Source organism: Rhodamnia argentea, chromosome 5, assembly GCF_020921035.1.
Source record: "Rhodamnia argentea isolate NSW1041297 chromosome 5, ASM2092103v1, whole genome shotgun sequence".
Lineage (NCBI taxonomy): Eukaryota > Viridiplantae > Streptophyta > Magnoliopsida > Myrtales > Myrtaceae > Rhodamnia > Rhodamnia argentea.
In genome coordinates this window covers 7,470,817-7,492,714 of record NC_063154.1, presented here as the reverse complement: position 1 = coordinate 7,492,714, position 21,898 = coordinate 7,470,817, and the positions used below count along the sequence as shown (strand labels likewise).

The following is a 21,898-nucleotide window of genomic DNA, read 5'->3' as shown; positions in this document are numbered from 1 at the left end:
TATTTATTTATTCCTTTTCTTTCTTTGTTCTTTTATTGTTCATTTTCTTCCTCCTTCCACCAGTGGGAAGCGAGGGCCGGCGAGATCCACGACAACTCTTTTGCTCTATCAACTTTCTGTTGGATCTTTTATCTCCTCCTTCGATCTTTCCTCGAAAGGTGTCGTGTCTTCAATGACTAAAATCCATCCGGCTAAGAATAAATGTGAGCGCGCAGCGAGAAATGGTAGCTAAGAGAGACTCATTTTTCGCGTGGACAACTATTTGAGGAAAGGGGGTTGCTCTCTCGGGGATAGGGTCATTCTCATGGATGGAGCCTAGCGACGGTGCAACCATAGCTGGGTGAGGTCTCGCCCGGCCATGGAGCGGCTCGGGCTTGCCAAATGTGGGCGAGTTCGAGCTCACCCATCGACGACACCACCGGCCTCATCCAATGATGGCGGTGTCAATGGTTAGCGAGAAAAGGAAAACGACATGTCGGCGATCGTGCACTTTGCCGATGCTATGGCCAGGCGAAGGAAGAGAAAGAATATGAACATTAAAAGGAAAAAGAAAGAAAAGAAAAATATGAAGAAAAAATTTGAGAAAATATTGAATATTATTAAATTGTTGTTACAAGACCAAATGATCAAAGTTGGCCGGATAGATTGAATTGACATAAATGCAAAAGATATAGGATTGAATTGGCATAAAAAATGTTAGGACTAAATTGACACTAATACAAAATGTTTATAATCGAATTGACAAAATTGAAAATTTTAGGACTAAATTGGTAAAAGCACAACAGATTTATGTTTTTTTTTTACAATTTCCCATAGGGAAACAAAACTACCAATTACCAAGTCATGTGTCAAATGTTGAAAGAATAAAAACAAACCCAGCTGTTCATATTGCTCATCGTTCACTCATAGCACTCGGTCCGTTTCGCCTATATCGCTAGCGTCAGCAGCGTGCGGAATTGGAACCCGACATTTTCATCGGCTGCAAACCGAAACATGACGAAGAGGGAGGGGAAAGGGCCATAGATCAAGTTGATGGTTCAGCCAATTAATTTGGGTGCGTAACCAACGTTCACATGCATCACATTCTCTCACTCACTCTCAATTAATTAGACCACAACAAGCCGCTACAAGCCAAAAAGAATCAAAAGCCGATCGGCATTAACTAATACGAAGCCATTAAGATCTCAAGGATTGAGTAAGTAACAAAATTGGAATCCGCGTTCGATCTCGAGGAGGCGAACCCTCATTACTATAAAGCTCAAGTATATAATATAGATTTAGATAACGTGTGGATTTCTCACCAAATGCTAATTATGGCTCCTTTATTTAGACGCCCTACTTGTGTAGTCCGTCAGTGGCATTTCGGCAATTAAATAGACTTTGCCGGGACAAATTGCAAATATTTCTTTTTTTGACCTTTTTTATTTTTATTTTTTGTGAGTGGGCCCCAAGACAGTCCTCCTTTTATTTTTTATTTTTATTTTGGGCCGCGTTCCTGATATCACTCCCACTCTCTTTTTTTCTCATCTTCCACCTCTTCCTCCTCTCCTCGGGATGTCTTCATGCGGCAACTAAATCATCCATCTCTCTCTCCCTAAAGCTTTGTACTGTGTTCTGCAAATTTTTAATGTCAAATCCCTTTCTGGCCTATATAAATACCCTCACACATGCAACTACTCTCTTGCACTCAACTCTCTAGCTGATACTCTTACCGCCACTACTTCTCACTCTCTCTCTCTCTCTCTCTCTCTCGCGCGCCCGCGCTCTCAAACATGGCGGAATTAGATTACTGCCAATCCAAAAGCAGCCCCAGCGCCGCCGCCACGGGCTTAAAGCTCTTCGGCTTCAGCGTCGCCGACGAGGAAGACTCGGCCGTCAGCGACCCCATTACCATCAGCAGTCACAACAGCGGCGGCAAAGCCACGCCGTCAGGCTCCCCGGACGGCAACGTCCAGGCGGCCAGCGGCGAGCGGAAGTACGAGTGCCAGTACTGCTGCAGGGAATTCGCCAACTCCCAGGCCCTGGGCGGCCACCAGAACGCGCACAAGAAGGAGCGGCAGCAGCTCAAACGCGCCCAGCTGCACGCCAGCCGGACCGCCGCCGTGTCGTCCCTCGTCCGGAACCCCATCATCTCGGCCTTCGCGCCTCCTCCGCACTTGCTGGCCGCCGTGGGGCCGGTGGTGGTGACGGCGGGGGCGCCCACCTCCCCGTCCTGGGTTTACGTCCCGCGCGCCTCCCCGCCCTTCCAGGTGTCGCACGGCTGCGTGTTCGCGAGCGGCCAGGGCGCGGGTGGTGGGAGATCGCCGGGGGGTTTCGTGCCGTACGGCGGAGGTGCGGGGGATCCGGCGGGGCCGCAGGTCCAGAACCAGGTCAATGGGAGGGCGGTCCTCGACGGGCTTTCGTTGAGCAAGTTTTCAAAAGGAAGCGGTGGCGGTGGGCCTGGTTTTGATGACGCTTTGGGGCTCGACCTGCATCTGAGCCTGGCTCCTGCCGCGCCGTGAGTGGTGGGAGGAGGACACGGGTCCCGCTCGGCTAGCTTCTCGGGATAAGTTAGGCTTGAATCGTGTTGGGATAATCTAGAAGTGCTCATTCGAGGTTCGGTTCAGACATAGGTAGACGGGTCCTTTGTACATCTCTCTTTAAGCAATTAATTCGATTTATTATTTTTTCCACTCTTCCATGATTGACTGAGGTATTTCTCTCTCTGATCTTGCTTTAATTGAAATAACGTGGATCAAGCTATGTATCGCAACTATTACATGCACGATCGATCTCGAGCTACATGAGCACAAACATATCCTAGTGGGGAGGTGACATTTCGGTTCCCACTCGGGTCCACGAAAGGAACAACGAAGATAAAAATTTGTCTTCGTTGGGCCTGTCAAGGCGTCAAAAAGGGGAAGCTTTGGGTCGGGAGTTTTGGAAAGTCACGAGCTAAAGTGAAGCCCTAGCTTAGCTTTCAGATTGAAGTTTGAAATGACCAAAAGCTTGGAAAAGATTGTAGTTCTGTCTGGGACAAAAGTGGGAAGTCAGTACAACACTATTTTAAAGTAGTACTTCCACTTTTTTTTTTTTTTTTTTTCCAAAAAGTAGTACTTCCACTTCCCCGCATGTTTTTGGGGTAAATTGAGGTAACTTGCTTTTGCTGCCACTCATCGATCTTGAAGTTGTGTTTTCTCTGTGATCTTTTTCCTTTGTTCTGGTTCACACATAGATCCGCATGTAGAGTTTTTCCTCGGAGGTGAAGGCAGAAACTTTAAGTTGACGGCGACGTCAAATTTTTTCCTTTTTTATGACCTAATTAGTCTGAAACAGTCGGGCGTGCCGGCTCTGGCCAGGTTTCCTCAGTTAGTACCTACTAGTGTCCTCCCTACATATATTGAGTGCGACTGCGAAACAATTCTCAAGTTGAAGTCCGAAAGCAGCTAAATAGCTAGCGGTGGTTCATAAGATAAATTAGTGAAACCCTAATCTTCGACTAGAATTGTTGCAAAGGCAACCTAAAGCCTATGATAAAGTAGGGAGAGGAGGAATAAAAGGTGGGACGTTTTCACAAATGGTGTTTGAATATATCTGGAAGGTGAGACACATGGTTTAGGTGGGGAGAATTTGGGGTGCCAAGGAGCTCCAACTACCACTTTGATGATTAGCTGAGTGGCCTTCCTGTCAGTGTCGCCCATCAACTTGACCAGGGCAAAACACCATGTGGGGGCCGATCACATGCAGATCAATTCTCTCCTCCTTTCCCTTTGACATTTTGATAAAAATAAGTCTGCTTAACTGGTCAAATGCCTATGATCTTTCACTAGGTTTTATAATTACGAGCTTAGGTTTCTTGTCCAGATAGAGAGAGAGAGAGAGAGAGAGTGTGTTCGTGCTTTTCTTGTCCAATCGCCTCACAGGTATTGTTTACTCGAGTGAGGGAGGGGGAGACTGTCGAGGACGACATTCATGCTCGGTGTTCTTGATGAGACCATGCACCAACCTCCAGAAAATATGTCGAAATTTGTATCGATTCAAAGTCGATGGCATATCCGAGGTAGTTTCTTCGTATTTTATACTGACAGCACCCAATCGCGCCTTAACTTTTACTAGTTTCTTCGTATTTCATACTGACTACACCCAATGGCGCCCTAACTTTTACTTGTTCGTTTCATATGATAGATCTCGAGAATCACAAAGACAAACAGCGCAAATGAAAATCCCTCTCCTACTTTATAGGTTTTGGGATCCTATTCGATCCAGGATCCTAGTATTTGAAGCATAAGAAACTGTCCGAATCTTAAGTAGGATCTTAATTTGCTAGGATCTTTACGAGGTTTCAATACTAAATAGAAAAAAACAAGAAGTAAATCATAGGATCAATTAGATCCTACCGATCTTATGGATTCGGGTTTGAGATCTTGCAACAAAGTGATTTTCATATCATAATAATTAGGTAATGGAAAATTCGATTTACTTGTATGTACAATATAAACATGACATCCACTTTAACTTCACACTATTTTGGAGATCTAATGTCTCAAAATGTTCACAATTGATGAATTTCATCTTAATATCCAATACTATGTACGTTCGCTACAAATTCTCGAGATCCTACTATCTACGTTCCGATCTTACACACCGTCGGCGGTCCTAAGTTGATATAAAGGAACCAACAACACAAGATTGTGGACTCACCCTCAAATCATGATTTGGTATTTCTAGGGAGTTCCTCACAAACTTTTGACAAAACGTCCACAGAAACAAGGGGGAGGGACAAAAGAGAAAAAAGAAAAAGAAAAAAGGAAAGTAATGAAGCGGCGTGGGCACTGGCACACACTTAAAATGGAAGATTTGTTTTCGGCCCAAAAGTGGGGGGGCACAAAAGCGTCATAATACATCAAGGTCGGCTTGCTTTTTTGTGTTCTCCTCGTGTGATCAAATCAATCCAATGGAGATCTAGATCAGCATCAGCTTCCAACTTAGAAACGAAGTCATTGGAGATGCTTGTGTTAGTTGCGTGGTGGTGATTCATATGATTATGTGGGATTGGCTGCTTTATGGCTGTTTTCCTATAATCGGTTCTTTTCCCAAGGACTTGACTTGGGGTTTGATGATCATTCTCTTCCCTTATTCTTTTGTTTGATCCCTAGAGAGAGAGAGAGAGAGTGTGTGTGATGATAAAAAGAGGATCAAAGTAGGGTGGGGAGAGCATAATCGATGCGTTCTTGAATAGGGTTTGTGCACTCTTTTGTGAGAGGAGGGGGAAGGGAAAGTTTATGATTGCTTCCGGAGCTTTTTTGACATGATCAGGAAAAGGGTTTCACGAGAATGGAGAGCTCGTTTTGTGGTTGGTGAGACACAACTTTGGGACGAAAAAAACTATGATCGAGGACCCGTTCGTTCGCACAGCTTTTGCCTTGAACACAAGTTTTCGCAGATGGGGTTGGGCCACCGAAGCGTTTGCTTTCTCAATCAAGTGCAGAATTGACATTACTCAGAAATGAAAGTGTCAAACATAAATTCATTCTGAATACCACAAACATAACCTTGACAAGTTTCGTGAGAGATATTGTCTTTTAAAATTAGCGTCCGACATTCAACAAAGAAAATGTTCTCGACAAACGACACTCGGCCGCCATGCGAATATGTCTATCCATACAAGGATCATCGATACTTGACAACATTTAACTGAAGTTGCCGTTGCTAGGGTTTTGAACTAATCCTTAACACAATATGTCATTCTTAAACATAAGCAAAACCCATGAGAAGGAAAAGTTGTTGGCGTGGTCTGCCGTGATCGGAACGAGCTAAAATAAAGCAACTAATACCATTTGTAGCGTACTCATTTCTCTCTAGAAGTATTCTTAATTAGACATATGTATGTTCCTAAATGGTTCGGCTCAATTTCGTACAACAGGAGATAAGACAACGACACACTCTTCTCTGTATGTTACTTCTAATCCAATCATATTTGATTGCTTCACTTCTAACTTCAAGCATTGGCCACCCCAGCTGTTGCCACTTCCTCGGCCATCTGAGTTATGAAGTTGAGGAACACTGAATTTGACGGAGTCTGATCTGACCCAATCGACCGAACTTTGGAGAACTCATATTAGATGATTGTTTAGCCCTTAATGAACCCAGCCACGAGAGCAGTGCACTACAGACAGCTTCACTTTGAAGTTTCCATCATGCCCAGCGCTTTAACGCTTTGAAGAGGGATAGATGTGAAAGGCTATAATAAGGCCTAGTCCCCTAATGTGTACGCATCCTATAAAGGCACTTGCGGTGTTTGAATGGAGGAATCTCAACGGGAATCGATGTGATTTTCGGTTGATAAAGAAGACCCGACTTTTTTTTTGCCCTTGAGAAAGTCATTCGATTACCGTCAATCGTACGTTATTAAGCACATCAAACCGATTAATTCTAATGCGGGAATTCGACGGGAAAATTCATCTTCTCCTCCAGCCATATTGTACAATGATTTTGATGTGACATCAAGTATTTTCTTTTAGGAATAATTATCAAAACAATTCTAAATCTATTGTGATTATATTTATGCAGTAGTAAATTTTTTTTTTTTGTTAATCGGTCTCAAACCTTTTGCATTTATGCCAATTTAGCCTATTTGGCCGATCGAGGCTGATGTGACTTTTGTCGGTGATGATATAACCTATTTTTAATAATATTTTAATAGCACTTTAATATTTTCATATTTTTTCAATTTTTTAATTAATTTTTTAGATTTTCTTTTCTTTTTTTTGTTCTTCCTTCTTTGCTTTTGTTTGAGGCCTGCAAATCGTAGCTTGTCGGCCACTGAGTGAGGGCTACAAATCCCTCACCTAGCCCGCGAGGCCGCAGGCGAGGCCGCCTTGCCATGGTCTCGTTGGTTGTGGGTGAAGGAGGCCTCGCCCGCGGCTAGTGAGTCTCGAGCAAGGGAGAGGCCGGGCAAGGGCTTCGACTCTTGCCGGCCAGCTCATTGACCATAAAACAAAAGCAAAGTAGGAAGAAAAAAATAAAAAAAAAATTAATTAAAATTTTCAAAAAATTATAAAAAAATGAAAGTATCATTAGAATATTACTAAAAATGGACCACGCCAACGCCAGCAGCGCCACCCCTAGAACCGGCTAGCCAAGTAGACCGAATTGGCACAAATGGTAAATGTTTGAGACCGAATTGGCAAAAAAAAAGAATATTTTGGACCGAATTGGCATAATTGTAATAAGTTTATGACTCTTTTGGTAATTTTTTCATTTTTTCGTAATAATATGCTACTTTATGAAATTCACTAAGAATTTAAATATTCTAACAATATTATTTAAACAAGCCTAGGCAATGTTTTTCCCGCTCATAATTCCTCTCCCCAACTGGAGAGATGCAACCGAAGTTTCACAAGAGTAGGATAGGGACCAAGTACTTTAGCAATGGAGGTAGAGAACCCAGCTTTTTAATAAAAGACCTCCTGTCTGTCTCCCTCTCTCTCTAGGAAAATTACAGGACATTCGTGAGTGACTTCTTTCAAGACCCGACATCGATAATGGCTGTACGATGTTTGCTAGTCCTAGATAAGACTTACAAGGTTGATTGGCCCCACTTTTCTGGCCAATAGGACTCAAACTCTGTACTGAAATTGAAGTAACGTAACAAGACATTTCGATTCCGGTACGACCACCATAGTGCGAGACCTGGAAGTCATGGATGGACTCATGCATATACTTTATGACTTGGCCCCGTCAAGATACCTCGTGTTGCCGCAATTGGCGTTTATAAGGAGAACGGATAGGCACCACATGCTTGCTCTCTTCGATTTCGAACCATATTGTCGCCGCTAATGCCGCGCATAAACCATCATTGTCGATGTAATGTTATGTCGTTGCTTAAAGCCCTGTCCCTCACTCTCGATCGTCTCTCGGTAGAACCGACGGGTGACGACTATTGCAATGAAGATTGTGAGTTTCATACGGCCTCAATTAAGGACTCTTGAGGTCGGAGACCTCTAATCCGAGGCCGTAACCTTAGATTAGTAGCTATTGCTTTAATTCACATTGGTGGCCTCTATGTCGTTTGCGATCAGACTAGATCGTTATATTGGAGATGATAAGTTATCCGGTGGTTTAGGGCACACCATAAAACTTGTTATCTCGTGCAAGATAACTAAAATACTGGCTACCAAAGAAATAAGTTCATTCAAACTTAACTCGAACATCTAAGCTTTTGAAATATGGACACATAACACGTTTGTTACTAGGCTATCGCAATACGTGTTAGTGGTTATTTGAGAAACTATTGTACTAGTAACAGGAGTGCAAACGCAATATCACTTTACATTCATCGCTTGATTTCAGATTAAAGAAACTTTTATGCAATTTTCGATATAGATTGGGTTTATTAATCCAAGAAATCGATAAATCCGAATCAATCAAGCCATATTTGCACTTTACATTGTTCGATTGATCAATATACAATGGAAATGATATGGACAAAGATGTATACATATGCACTTTTTCTTGGGCCTAAGCCCAACACCATGTCGCTCCCAGTGAGACTTTGAACCAGTGACCTCTTGCCAAGAAAGTTGCCACTAGGGCCCAATGGCCTTAGACGAAGATCCTCCTGCTTTCTCGATCAGAATGCTATTACATTTTATCAAATCGTTGTAAGTCTACCAATTTCGAAAGGGACATCACCTAATCTCTATACCAATGCATGCATACATATATAAACCGTGAACGTTGATAAAATGTAACCGTGCGTGCAACCGTGAACGTTGGTTAAGCCCTCGCTAAACAGTAAGAAGTCATATCGACACGCTTCAGAAATTGTAAAAGGACACGTCTTGAGAGGCTCGCGTGATTGATGCGGAAAATTTTGTGCTTGCGAAGCACAATCCATGCCTCTCAACAAGGAAATGTTGACGCATTGTTTGGTCCTTTAAGGAAGGCGACGGAGGCTCCATTTGAACTTAGCTTGATCCCAGCAAGGGCCTCCCGATTCGACTGACTTTTGGATAATAAGAAGGCGAGCTAATCTGCTTTGATCAAGGACAAAGCCCAGTCAGCCACCAACTCGGTGCAAGTCTCGTAAAGTTCCACTCATTCCCTCCCGGCTCTTACTTAGATCGACTCCCACACATCGTCTTCTTTAAGAGAAGCGGTTAAGCGGCTAAGTGACTCTCTAAAGCCGTGTTTTGCATCACGTCGACACGAATGACATAGGTAAGATGATTGCTTAGAGAGTTTCATTGTCCGTGAATAGAGAGGGGTGTCGCTCTTTGAGTGAGTAGATCTGTTGGCGCCCGAGCCTTCCTTCACTGATTGACGGATCCGTTCTGCAGTAGTAGGGATCAATCAAGACGAGCCATTAAGTCAATGTCTTGCTCTTTATATCTGGTTTGGCATTTCTATGTGTGCCTTAACCTTAGAGTCTCAACTCACCGAAAGAGAGAACTAATGGTCTTTTAGCCTTCGGCTATCAAAATGCCAAGAAAGAGAATTGGGATAAGACCCATGAAAGAAGCCTCGCCATAGATTTTTCGCCTAGTGCCTTTAGAAAAGGGAGTCCATTAAATCAATAGCAAAGCCAATTAGCGATGGATTTGGATTTTTCCCTCCTAAATTATTGTATCCACTTGTGTGTGACTTTTGGGCTCCTTCTTTTTTTTTTTTTTATATGTACGACACTTCTTTACGATCTCCGCATCCTTCTTAAACATGCTAGCTCATTGAAGTAGCTAGGCACCACTGATAGGAAGTCAATCTTACTGTCAAGCCCAGCCCTTCCATTATGAAGCAAGTCAATGTCTATTCTTTGTTGGTTCCGTTCTCTGCCCAAATGTTCGATCAAAGGATTTATAAAAAGCGCATTACGAATTCCTAACCTATTAATCTTAATAAAATAGAGGTAAGATTCTAATAGTAGACAAACTACGAATCCTTAGTATTCTAGTTTCCCAAAGAGCGGGAAAGCTAGAAGGAAGGGAATGAGCTAGAAGATGCTTGATGTTTTCAAGGTAGTTCAATTCCGACCATCCTAAAAAGGTATGGAAAGGAGGGAATGTAGGCCGTCCATGCGGCCGCCTGTCGTTGCAAACGGCACCCCAAGATTGCCGCAATCGAAAATTAGAAACAAAACTACATAGGAAAATGAATTTGTGCATATGATTTGGAATTCGTCGTTCTTGATGCAGAAATCTGACGATGCGATGCACAAGCGCTTCCCCTCTATCATCTTCCGAATGCCTATCGTCGATGAGACCACCTCACACTCTCCTCTCTAACCTTATGAGAAGTTTAAATGGCGTATGAAGTTATTAGGGTTAGAAGAGGGTGCCTTAGCCCTATTTGTTAAGTTTTAGCCTGGCCCTCTCATCACGAGCCAGGCCGAACTTGACCCACACTAGTCGACCCATATTTGGCCCATTAAGAATCCTTATATCCTTTTTTTATTATACCAACACCGTAAAAATGGTAATTACAATTCCAATTAATGTAGCCCACATCGAAAAAACTCTTACAGAGAACTCATTCCACTATCTTCTAGTGTTAATGGGCGAGTCAAGGGGATGTTGACTTAGCTTTTAGCCTTCATTGCTATCGATCGTTGGCGGGTGTATTTCTTTCGTCTTGGTACTTTTCTTGGTCAGTATCCCTTGTCTATTGGCATAAAACACGACACCATTAAATCTAGATAGAGCTATTTGAACTAAGACGAAGCTTCATCTAAGGGGATTGGATGAAAGAAATGATACTACATAAACTAGCATTACTCAATGCCCGCAAGAGAAAAAAAAAAGTTCGAATGTTTAAAGGCATCGGCTCTCAAGAACCCATCAACCAATTGCCTTTCGTCACTTCCTTCCTCAGACTAGATGAAAAAACAACTTACTTCTCGAGCAACGTATCATAATTCTAACCCAAGACCGACAACAACCAGTGATCGAGCACTTTCAAAATTCCTACCACCGGATACTCTCACGGTAAGAGCTCTTTCTGGAACAACTTTCATTAGAATTCGATCTCCGACATTAAGTCAGTTGTTTGCCTTGTAGATGTGTTAAACAATTGATTATCCATCTACTTTGAGATGTCAAACAAATGTTTTTCTCTTATAGTGAGGACTTTCTGCCAATGACTGAATGGTGCCTTAACTTAACCGAAAGAAATCCTCAATGGATATTTCTATTGGCAAAGCAGTATTGTAATACCGATGATAGCTTTCGAAAATGAGATAGTTGACATGAGATCAGATCTACTTGTAAGTGCATGGTTTGTAACCTCGTTTCTCACACGTATATGATCAATGGAATTGAGTTGGGTCGATGCAATTAAGCCTACCTCAGCCTGAATCAAACACGGCAATCACAATTTATCATGCGACTAAGAAGCTTCGATAGGAGAAAGCCCATTTCACAAACTTTCTAATGAAGCCTTTCGGACATCTAATTTGATAAGTGTGACCATCGGGTGATATCAAATATAAATCCGCCTCCGCAATCTCTCTTAATATATATATATATATATATTTCCTGCGGATAGCAGACAACAAGAAAACAGAGTCGCTACGATCCTTCGCTGTCGCATTCCTGCAAAATGTGATGACTTTGGATTGTTCCACGTCTAAATGGAGAGCCGTCTCTGCATCCTCATCTCGTCGTAGAATCTCCGGATGAACATCTCCGCTCTCAGGTCCACCGAATCGCCGCCCTCCTCCTCATCGACGGCGTCGCGGGCAGGCTCGGGGAATTTCCCTGCAGCGAAGAAACGGTCTTCCTCCTCCTCCCAACCTGATGGCCTCCCCCTGCCCAGACAACTACACAGGACCAAGAGCGACGACCGGACGTCTTCCTTGAAGCTCCTCCGCCCGTTCAGCTTCAGCTTCTTCCCGCAGTAGCGGCGAACGAGCGGGGTCCTCGAAGGAGAGAACTCGCACTCTCGGAGAAACCAACAGTTGCCCGCGCGGTCGGATCCGCTCGGCCTCTCGGATCTCTTAAGCAGGGCCAGGCGCGGAGTGATGGGCTTGCTCATCTTGGTCAGGTAGGTGGATCTCCTGAGAAAGTTGGAGACTTTCTTGGGAACGAGGAGCCTCTTTCTGGGGATCGTCGCAGGAGTCCCCGCCATGGATAGTTCCGGTTGCGGAAAGGTGAGTGAGCTCGTTGGTGTGCTGAGTCGAGGCATGAGCGAGTGAGTCGAGTCGAGTCGAGCCTTAAAAAGGATGGGGGTTCGCGAGTGGCGGACCGGGAGGAGCCATTGCCAAGCTGTAAAGAAGGTGGGGGGAGGAGGAGGCCATGGTCGGCTTGCCAAGTTTTGGAGTTTTATTACGTGTAAAGGGGACTGGAGTCGCAGGTAGCCGTTGGAATCTCCCCTGTTTTGGAAAAACGCTTAGGTGCAGCATGTGGGGCCCAATCCCCACCTGTACCCTTAGATGAAACGGGACCCACGCGGGTCCCTCCTGTATCTGAGGGCTTCTGTGGGCTAGGCTGACTGAATTGGGCTGCACCTGAAAATGCCTGTGGTTTTGCTTGAATTAACTTATTTCATCTGGTCTGGATGTTTGACTTATAGACAAGACAAGGTCGTCGTTAAAAAAATCCGATGAGATTAATCCTCATTTCAAGATAGCTAAAAGGAGAGAAATCCATTGTCCAAACATAATTGCGCCAAAATAATTAACATTTGATCCATAACCTATAGATTACTCGGGGGCATGTCAATTTAAGAAATTTAGCCCTCTTTAAATTGAAGGATTCAAAATGATAAAAGTGAAGATCTTAACTTTTGTTTTTTTTATAACTCAAGTCTAGAATCATCTATTTTTATGCGAGAGCAAAAGTTACAATGGACAAGACGTTTTTTTAACCTGTGATCTGTAATCCAAAATAAAAACATTGATTTCTAATCCGCCGACTTCACGGCTCATTTATTATTTATTTTTATTTAGGCGGCAATCATATTTACCTTTCTTTCTCTTATTAAACATACACTTTGGTAAATAATCAAATCAAAGACTAAGATCTATCTTTCGATAGATCTTTTTCCACGCATGCATGCCGCCGAAAAACTATAAATAGTTGAGCGGGGAAGATCGAAGATCAATCACCAAACGTCTTATTTCATAAAAGCCATAATTGTTATAAAATCCAATAAAAAAATTTAAATTGATAGATAAAGGGAGACTACATGCATGTGATGAGCATATATATTGATATTTCAACAGTCCCTCTCACGTGCAAATCACATTGGGAGTGACACGTGAAATTTGATGAAAGGGACGGATGCACGCACGAGATTCTAAACTCCATAGTCGGGCAATATAGGGTATTTTTCACAACAACTATCGGAGGTCGTTTCTTTCCATATGTAATTTTTTTGAAAAGACAACTTCAACATGTAATCATCTTAAAAAAAAAAAACTCGAATTTGCATGGTTGGGTGAAAAGATTAAAATCTAGCAGTAATGCGGTGAGATAAATTTGAAATGAGAAGTACTTAGTGATTGATTGATGTTAAAGACATATTCTTTTATCAGTTCGTTTTTAAATAAGATGCTTGCATTGCCGAGTTGCTAAAAATGGCAATCGAAGTGCATCTTTGAAAAAAAAGAAAAAAAAAGGTTAATATCACGAAAAATCATAAACTAATATACACGTGATAAATTTACCTCAAACTATTTTTTTTTACCACGAAAAATCCCAAATTGATTTACGTGTCATAAATTTACCCCAAACTATTTTTTTTTACCAAAAAAAATCTTAAACTGTTATATCTGTGACAAATTTACCAAAAAATAATTTTTTTAATCACAAAAAATCTCAAAGTGGACCCACCGATCGGTGTCCAAGTTGGTTTGAGTTTAGTTCCTTTCACGAGAGGTCCCGGGTTCAAAACTCCTTGGCGCCGGTGTCTTAAGTGGGGGGTCGTGGTGGTGGGTTCCTACGCCGGCCCCTCTCGAGGACTAGTCGTACTCCACCGCCGTGTTGAGCGAAGCTCGCCGGCCACGCGGAACCTCGGTCATAAAAAAAAAAAAAATCTCAAACTGGTACGTCTATGATAAATTTACCCTCCATAAAATTGGGTTAATAACACGAAAAAATCTCAAATTGATACACTTGTAAAATCCTAAACCGGTATATCCATCAATTACCACATGTCATCCAACTTAGTAATTTGATGATTATATTTAACTAAAATTAACGGAGGGTAAATTTATCACGGGTGTGCCATTTGGGGTAAATTTGTTACAAGCATACTAGTTTGGGGTTTTTTGTAGTTAAAAAAATAGTTTGGGATAAATTTATCACAAGTATTTCAGTTTTGAATTTTTCGTGATATTAACAAAACAAAAAAAAAAGTCTCCCATGATCTACGGACAACATAGTAACCTCGGCCTTACATAGTTAATGACTAGGATAACATCGGCCAGGTCGTCGAAAACGGTAATCGAAGCGCATCATTGGAAAAAAAATCTCATATGGTCTACAGATAATAAAGCAACCCCGATATCACGTAATTAATATTTGAGATAAGATCGATCGAGTTGTCGAAAACAGCAATCGAAAGCGTATTGTTGGAAAGAAATCTCGCAGGGTCTATAGACAATGCAGCAACCCGAGTCTCATATAATTGATATCGTAGAAGGTAATTAAAACAAAAAGAGAGCAATACTGCTAGCTTGACAGTCTGGCAGTGGTCGATCATTTCCGACCACACGATCTTCCAATCGGTGAGTGCTTTATAGAAATTACGCGGTGATGATGTGTGGATATACGATTGAGATTATACCGTTCCCGATAGCACCGTCGTGGAAATATTTCCCAAATAAAAATATTTTTATTTTTTTTAATTTTCGGTTCCTAAATTGGATACATGAAAAATATGTTGAATTTTGGGGTCTGGGGCCCCCCGATCTGACGGCTCACGTTAGCGATCTCATTCTCAAAAAACCAGATCCTAACGCCTCTCTCTCCCTCTTCGTATGACCAAGTTGTCGCACTCTCGCACCTCGTATAAAAGCCGACGTTTCCCGGCCAAAATTGTTCGTGAGAGAGAGACTCCATTGTCGCTCTGAAGCTACAAAATTTTTTCCCGAGAGGACACTGACGAGAAGACCCGAGATCAAGCGGTCGGTTTCTCCTGCTCGGGAGCTTCCTGATCAGAGCTCTGCGAGTCTCGAGTCCTCCTCGTGCGGCCGGTAATGGTAAGCGCGAGAGTGAAGGAGCGAGAGAGCGGGCGGGGTTCCGGGGCGATGGGCTCCTCCGAAAGGCCGAAGCAGCTGCACAATTTCGCGCTTCCGTATCTCCGGTGGAGCAACCAGAAGCACCTGCGGTGCGTGAAAGTGAGCAATCCCAGTCCCAGCGTCTTGGACGACGGCGGCGGTCGATCTCTCAAGGTCGCGATCAGGCGGGTCGAATCGGACGCCGAGGATGCGAGCGCGGCGCGGGCGCTGGGTAAGCCCACGGTGGTCATCATCGGGCCGCGAAACGGAGGCGGCAGCGGTGATGATGGAATAGGATGGCAGAGAGAGAAGAGGAGGATGAGCGATGAGCTTTGGCGAGAGAGGGAGGAAGATTCCGGTGTTCTGGCCGAGAACAAGGAAGCGTCGGAGCAGGAACCGGGTGCTGTGGCAGCGGCGCAGGCGACTGTGCCGTGGAATCTGAGGACGAGGAGGCCGGGTTATAAGGCTCCGGCCGCCGCCAATGGAGGAGCGAAAGTCGGTGATTCTCCGTCGAGGAGCGAGGGCGTTGATGCTGGTGGTAGTGGCAGCGGTGGCGGCGGCAACGGTGGGAAGAACGAGGAGAGAGCCAAGTTCGCGGTGCCGCTCCAGAGGAAGGAAATCGAGGGGGATTTCATGGCGATGACCGGACATCGGCCGCCTCGGAGGCCGAAGAAGAGAAACAGGACAGTGCAGAAGAATTTGGATGTCAGTGGATGTTTAGATTGTTTTGCTTGCTTGATTATTGAACTGCATTCTGTTCTCCTCTTCCTTCTGATTGCGATTTGAAGCTGCTTCTGTTGTAATTGCAGGCTCTTTTCCCTGGATTGTGGTTGACGGAAGTTACAGCTGATGCGTACAAAGTCGAAGAGGCTCCTGAAAATCCAAAGTAAATTCCCTTGTCCTCCATCCTTTCGAGCCGAACGAGAACTAAATCTTGAATCTTTCTCTGCTTGCTTTTTCGATTTCCCGAGAAAACTGAGCCGATGTTTGACTTTGGCTTAGCTGTGATCAGAGGTTGTTTCTTTCCTTCTTGTTATATGTTAGCTTCCAGACACGATCGTTTCCCTTGTCTCCTTCTATCAGAATTCTCAACTAGGACATAAGACAATTTTGCATCTGTCTATTGAGTTGCCCAATTAGCTCCAATTAGCTATTCCGGAAAGAACTGATTGGTTATCTGAAAAGTCGGTCTTTCGTGGGAAATCTGACTTCATCTATGGTTTCTTCTCTTGCAGAGGTAGCAAAGGGAGCGGGCACCTGTAATGGAACTCCAAGTAACTTCCTTTTGGCTCTCTGCGAATTGGGTTGATGGTGGAACCGGGGAAGGGTCCTTTTCCACCTTGCTTGTCACTGACGATTAGTTGCTTGGAAGTGCTGATTTAGGTTGATAATTAGTTATACATCGATCTCTCTCTCGATCTCAATAAGGCTCTTTTTTTTTTTTTTCCATAAAGATGGGCAATCTCCCTCAACTGCGAGGATTCTGTGAATAATTGGGTATTGGATGTTTCATTCTGGTTTCGATCGTTGCATATGTTTATCAGCAAAGTTTGATATGGTTATCATTTAGCCAATGACAGTAGGGCATTTGAGCATTATTTGGAGCTCCATGGTTGAGCGAACTATTTGCATTCATTTTCTCTCGCTGTCTCCTGTGATATATTGTCTCGTCGAATCTGCACCAATTGGACAAGTTGTGGTCTTCAGGGAGGAGAAATTAACAGGAACAGTTTGGTGCAAGGGATGCATGTCTATCGTGTGGAACATCTGCTCATTGAAGAACTTAAGCCGGTTCTTTTAGCTTCTTGCAGTTCTTGGCCCTCGAGGGGTCTGACAGTGAAATTCCAGCAAACCTGCACATTCTGGTGAGATGATGACTTCTACCATAGGTAGTGGCTGTACTTTTGTTGGTTGGGAAAAAGAACTTGTCCGAGTCCAGCACTCTTCTAACAACTGAAGTCTGATAAATCTACTTGGTCCAACTGCTAAACTGCTGGTGCTGCTTGCCTGTCTATGCTCATGTTCCGTCATCCTTTAGACTTGTTACAGTAAGAGCTTATCAATTGATCTTGCAGGTCATCTTTCATTTCGGTGGAGAAAATGTCTTACCTAATCCTGCATTCACACATTGTTTTTGGCACGAACAGTTTGCCTCTTTATAGCAAGCCTCGTTCACCATACATTACTTCTTCTACGTGCAATTGTGGAAGCCTGATTCAGATTTTGGCAGATCATGAGGATGATCATTCCTGTAAAATATAACTGTCATCGAATGAGTCAGCAAAGGCTACCGAGATGCTGAAACTTTTTCTTCAATGTCTGCATGAGCCTTTGCGTTGTGGGTCATCAGGGTCTGTAAATGGTGGAACAATAGATGAACGATGGGTTGACGACCGGGTTGTGGACATAGTGGGAGGATCCTTCATGTCGGGGGTGTCCTCTCTGGGGTCTAATCTCTCTCTTCGGAACGATGATCTTCAAAAAGAAGAGTTTTCTTGAAGCGGAGATTAGAATCCAGAGATAATGGTTTTCAATACTTGTGGTTTGGATGATTCTCCCATGTTGGAATATCTCCCATGTTGCTCTATGAGCTTCAAGCCAAAACATTCCGAGTGTGAGAGAATCCTTCTCATATGCCGAAAAATGGCGCGACTGACCGACCTCTGTACGGTTATCTCAAGCATCATCACAGTATGTCACAAGTTTAGACGGAGCAGTTAGTTTCAACGGGTCAATCTATGTAGGGCTAGCTTCTGGTGCCAAAGGAGGGAATTTTATGGAAAGTGACTGTTTTTCTCCTTTACGCAATCTTCTCCTATCTCGGAATTTTTAAGGTACCGTCCCTCCCTCGACTTTTTATGCTTTATTTACACCTAGTTTATAATTAGTCACGGCGGCTCATCGTGGTATCGTGAATCAATTTTACGATGCATTACGACATTTTTTGCACTTCATACAGATCGTGATGTTGTGAAGTACACCTGAAGTATACTAGAATTGGCCCCTCATGTCCAAGGTAGGCACAAGCTCCCTTGTGTTCCTACAACTGGAGTGATTGTCCCCTTGCTATAATGCTTCTAGATATTTCTGGTAATGCAAAGGTGGTTATACTGTGTTTGATGATAACTATGTTAGCTGACAAAATTGTCAACCTTTGTCGATGTGGGCTTCGAACAGTCAAGCGGAAGAAAAAGTCTTCTCTTTTCCTCTGTGGTTTTTTTTTTCTTTGGTCAACTGCAAATATGTTTCTATTTTTCATATTCTCTTAGCACTTTGGATATTCTCTTCATTGACTTGGCAAAAAGAGAACGAACGAGCAATCTCAACCTGAAGATTGTAGAGACGATCTCTACAAAATTCTCAGCAAAGTGGCTTCTCTCACGTTGCAATCCTGGGTTAAGGCAATGCCGCATTGGCTCTGAGTCCTATTCATGTAAGAAAAACGTCACGGTTTCGTGCAAATTCTCGCATGTAACATTTCTATCTAGAAAACCTGTATTCTGATAGAAATGCCAGACACATGCTCATCAGAAAAGCTTCGCGTGCCAATTTTTTTTTTTGTCTCGAGGGTGTAAAATATCGTCACGGTTCAAGATTCTTAGAACTGGATTCAAGGTTAGTTGTTGTAGTTTAAGCGGGTTAACGAATGAAGCAACGTCTAACGAGTGATCAATTAGAAGAAGGCGTCGACGCAATACAGGGCTAGATTTGTTCAGGGGGAATAGGAACTTGCAAAGGGCACGCAAGTGATGGGAACGACACCACCTTTGATCTTTTTGAGAAGCAAAGGATTCCTTTACTTGCACATAACCTGTCCCCAAGAGGCAAAAGGGCAAAAAAACACAGTTATAATAGGCGCTCAAGTGCGTGACGAAGGTTAATTACGAGGTTGCGGAATCTCGATGGTCTCTGCAGAAAGTTTTGGTGACAAACGATGGAATGGTCCGAGGGAGAAGGAACCTCTCCGTTCAACGGGCCAGCGAAGAGGTTGGGCGAGAAAGAAGCCGCGAAATTCGACCCCGTTTTGATCGTGTAGCTGACGTAGTCAATCAATCGAGTCGATCACGACTCATTGGTAACGAGTCAAAATGGCGAAATTAGCTCTTGAGAACGAGAGGTTGTAGAACGTCGAGAGAATTGGCCCTGAAGAAATGAAGTTCGATTTGTGTAATTTCTCGGGCTGAATGATGCGGTAAAGTTTCGTTGAATGCACGTTGCTCACTTAATTTACATATCCACTTACTCGCCACGGTTACGTTACACGACTCAAAAAAATTACAAAAAAAAAAGGTTTTAAATCTATTGTATTAGTATCAATGCAGTTCTTAACCTTTTTATATTGGTACCAATTGAGTCGATTTGGCCAATTTCTGCTGAAAATCACTAATGTAAATGCTGGTTGCCCTACGTGGCATGACCGGCGCTAATATTTTTCAATAATATTTTATTTTTAATATTTTAATATTTTTTATTTTATTTTCTACTCTTTATTATTATTATTATTATTATTATTATTTTGCTTAGTGCCAGCAAGGAACGCCGGCCACTAGGTAAGGGCTTGCGGGTCCTCACTCAATGCCCTCATCAGCCACAATGAGGGCGTCACGACCATCGTCTAGATCTGGTGAGGACGTCGTAGCCCTTATCGATCATTAGTCAAAATAAAAATAAGCATAAAGAACATAAAAGACAATAAAAAATAAAAAAAAAACCACAAAATTATAAAAATTCGAATAATTGTTAAAATATTATGAAAATGTCAACTTAGCACCGGCCGTGCAACATAAGATGGTTGACATTCACATCAGTAATTTCCGATCAAAACTGACCTAATTATTTCAATCGGTATCAATACAATAGATTTATGACTAAATTAGTCTAATTAAAAGGGTTGAGACTGAATTGACATAAATATAATATGTTTAGAAAATTTTCGGTACTTTTTCTCCACGTGACTCAACTTCCAATCGAGAGGGGGCCAATGAATTGTTATAATATTCTTGTCTGGCGGGTCTAAATGTCAGCTAAATTAAGCGGTCTTGGTTGGTCAGATAAGAAACGAGACCCTACCTGGGCATCCTTAGAGAAGGCGAGAGAAGGCGGGACTACTCCATAAACGGTGGGTAAGATCCGTCACATGCACTGTTAACCATGGCCATGAGAAAGGAAAATGATGCAACAAACTTACGTTCTAGACTCTAGGAAGAGTCCATACCAGCTCTCTCAGGGCGCACATGAGAACACTTCTGCTTTAAAAATTAACTTCTAGCCGGAAGTTGACTTTTCTGCTTCTATTCTAAAGTTAATTTCCGATCGGAGAAAAGCATTTGATAACGGTTGAAAATTTCTATTTTTGAAACATTATTAAGACAAAATCTTCTACGAAAAAGGGTTAATACCATGAAAAACCCCAAACTGGTACACTTGTGACAAATTTACCCCAAATTATTTTTTTGACCACAAAAAACCCCAAACCGGTACACCTGTGACAAATTTACCCTAAACCGGTACACATGTGACAAATTTACCCTCCGTTAATTTTCATTAAATTTAACTATCAAATTGTTGATTTAGTGACATGTGATAGTTGACGGGTATACCAATATGGGGTTTTAACCCTCTATTTGTTACAGGTTTATCAATTTGAGATAGACGATCTTCAGATCCGACAGGTACGGTCTCGTGGAAGGCAAAAGCATTAGAGACGAGGTCTTCGAGCCATCGCCTTTCTTTGTAAGATCGAAGACTTGCTTTCCATATCATTGTTACCAGCTTATCCCCATGGTCTCCATGGTCGGGATCTTCGCCGCCGGCTGCCCCTAAGGCTTACCTATTTATGTCAAATCGTGAACCTCCTTCCTTCAGTAGTCTCTTCTTGTACAATGACACCATCCATAGCGCACGGATGGGTGGAGCACTAAGGGTTGTGTCCTCCCATACAAGAGCGGACTAAAAGCCAAAACAAAGTGACGATTTAACGGGGGGTGAATTTGTCACCCGTGTACCGGTTTAGGGTATTTCGTGATCAAAATAATTAGTTTAGGGTAAATTTGTCACAAATATACCAGTTTAGGGTTTTTGGTGGTAAAAAAAATAATTTGGGGTAAATTTGTCACATATGTACCAGTTTGGGGTTTTTCGTGGTCAAAAAAATAATTTGGGGTAAATTTGTCACAAGTGTACCAGTTTAGGGTTTTTCATGGTATTAACCCTACGAAAAATTAATGTCGGCGGCAGAAATTTTTTTACTTCAGTTTTAATTTTTTTTTAAATTTTCTTTAAAATGTGTATCTGTGAGTTAATTTCAATTTTCACGTATATATTCTAGAATTGCTCTTCCTCCGTTAGGCGCACGTTTCGGTTAATTTATGCCATCTTCAGCATCCTAAAAGTCCGCGAGAAGCCGCTCCTTGTCTAGGTTCTCTAGCCCCGGTGATCACTTCCCGCATTCGTTGGACCGCTTCGTTACATTAATGACCACTATAACCACCAGCATTACTTTCTCTCTCTTGGAAAAATTGCCAAAAAAATCTTAAACTTATTGCAATTGTGCCAATTTAGTTCAAAATATTTGTTTTGCCAATTGAATTCTAAACCTTTACAAATTTGCCAATTGAATCCATCCTACTAATTTTGATCGAAAATTGTTAACACATACGCCGCCCATTCATCGGTACATGGCACTGTTAGTAGTGAAGTAGA

General features: G+C 42.7%; 3 protein-coding genes and 1 long non-coding RNA gene across 5 annotated transcripts; 3 read left to right on the top strand and 1 right to left on the bottom strand.

Moving 5' to 3' along the window:
• Nucleotides 1-1,517: 1,517 nt before the first annotated feature.
• Nucleotides 1,518-2,777, top strand: LOC115750756 (zinc finger protein GIS3-like). The gene has a single exon (XM_030688309.2). It carries the CDS (start codon nucleotides 1,773-1,775, stop codon nucleotides 2,499-2,501), a length of 729 nt encoding a protein of 242 aa, XP_030544169.1. The 5' UTR covers nucleotides 1,518-1,772; the 3' UTR covers nucleotides 2,502-2,777.
• An 8,736-nt stretch (nucleotides 2,778-11,513) lies between these two features.
• On the bottom strand, nucleotides 11,514-12,246 carry LOC125315007. The gene has a single exon (XM_048278758.1). The coding sequence runs from the start codon at nucleotides 12,157-12,159 to the stop codon at nucleotides 11,602-11,604; it is 558 nt and encodes a 185-aa protein (XP_048134715.1). The 5' UTR covers nucleotides 12,160-12,246; the 3' UTR covers nucleotides 11,514-11,601.
• A 2,763-nt stretch (nucleotides 12,247-15,009) lies between these two features.
• Nucleotides 15,010-16,776, top strand: LOC115750737. The gene is made up of 3 exons (XM_030688277.2): nucleotides 15,010-15,901; nucleotides 16,006-16,082; nucleotides 16,432-16,776. The coding sequence occupies exons 1-3, from the start codon at nucleotides 15,176-15,178 to the stop codon at nucleotides 16,457-16,459; spliced, it is 831 nt and encodes a 276-aa protein (XP_030544137.1). The 5' UTR covers nucleotides 15,010-15,175; the 3' UTR covers nucleotides 16,460-16,776.
• A 47-nt stretch (nucleotides 16,777-16,823) lies between these two features.
• Nucleotides 16,824-18,347, top strand: LOC125315008. Of its 2 annotated transcripts, XR_007198351.1 has the most exons (3): nucleotides 16,824-17,342; nucleotides 17,427-18,030; nucleotides 18,156-18,347. It is a non-coding gene; the product is annotated as an uncharacterized LOC125315008 (long non-coding RNA). The 2 variants fall into 2 exon arrangements; XR_007198352.1 differs by having other exon boundaries at nucleotides 16,824-18,030.
• Nucleotides 18,348-21,898: the final 3,551 nt, after the last annotated feature.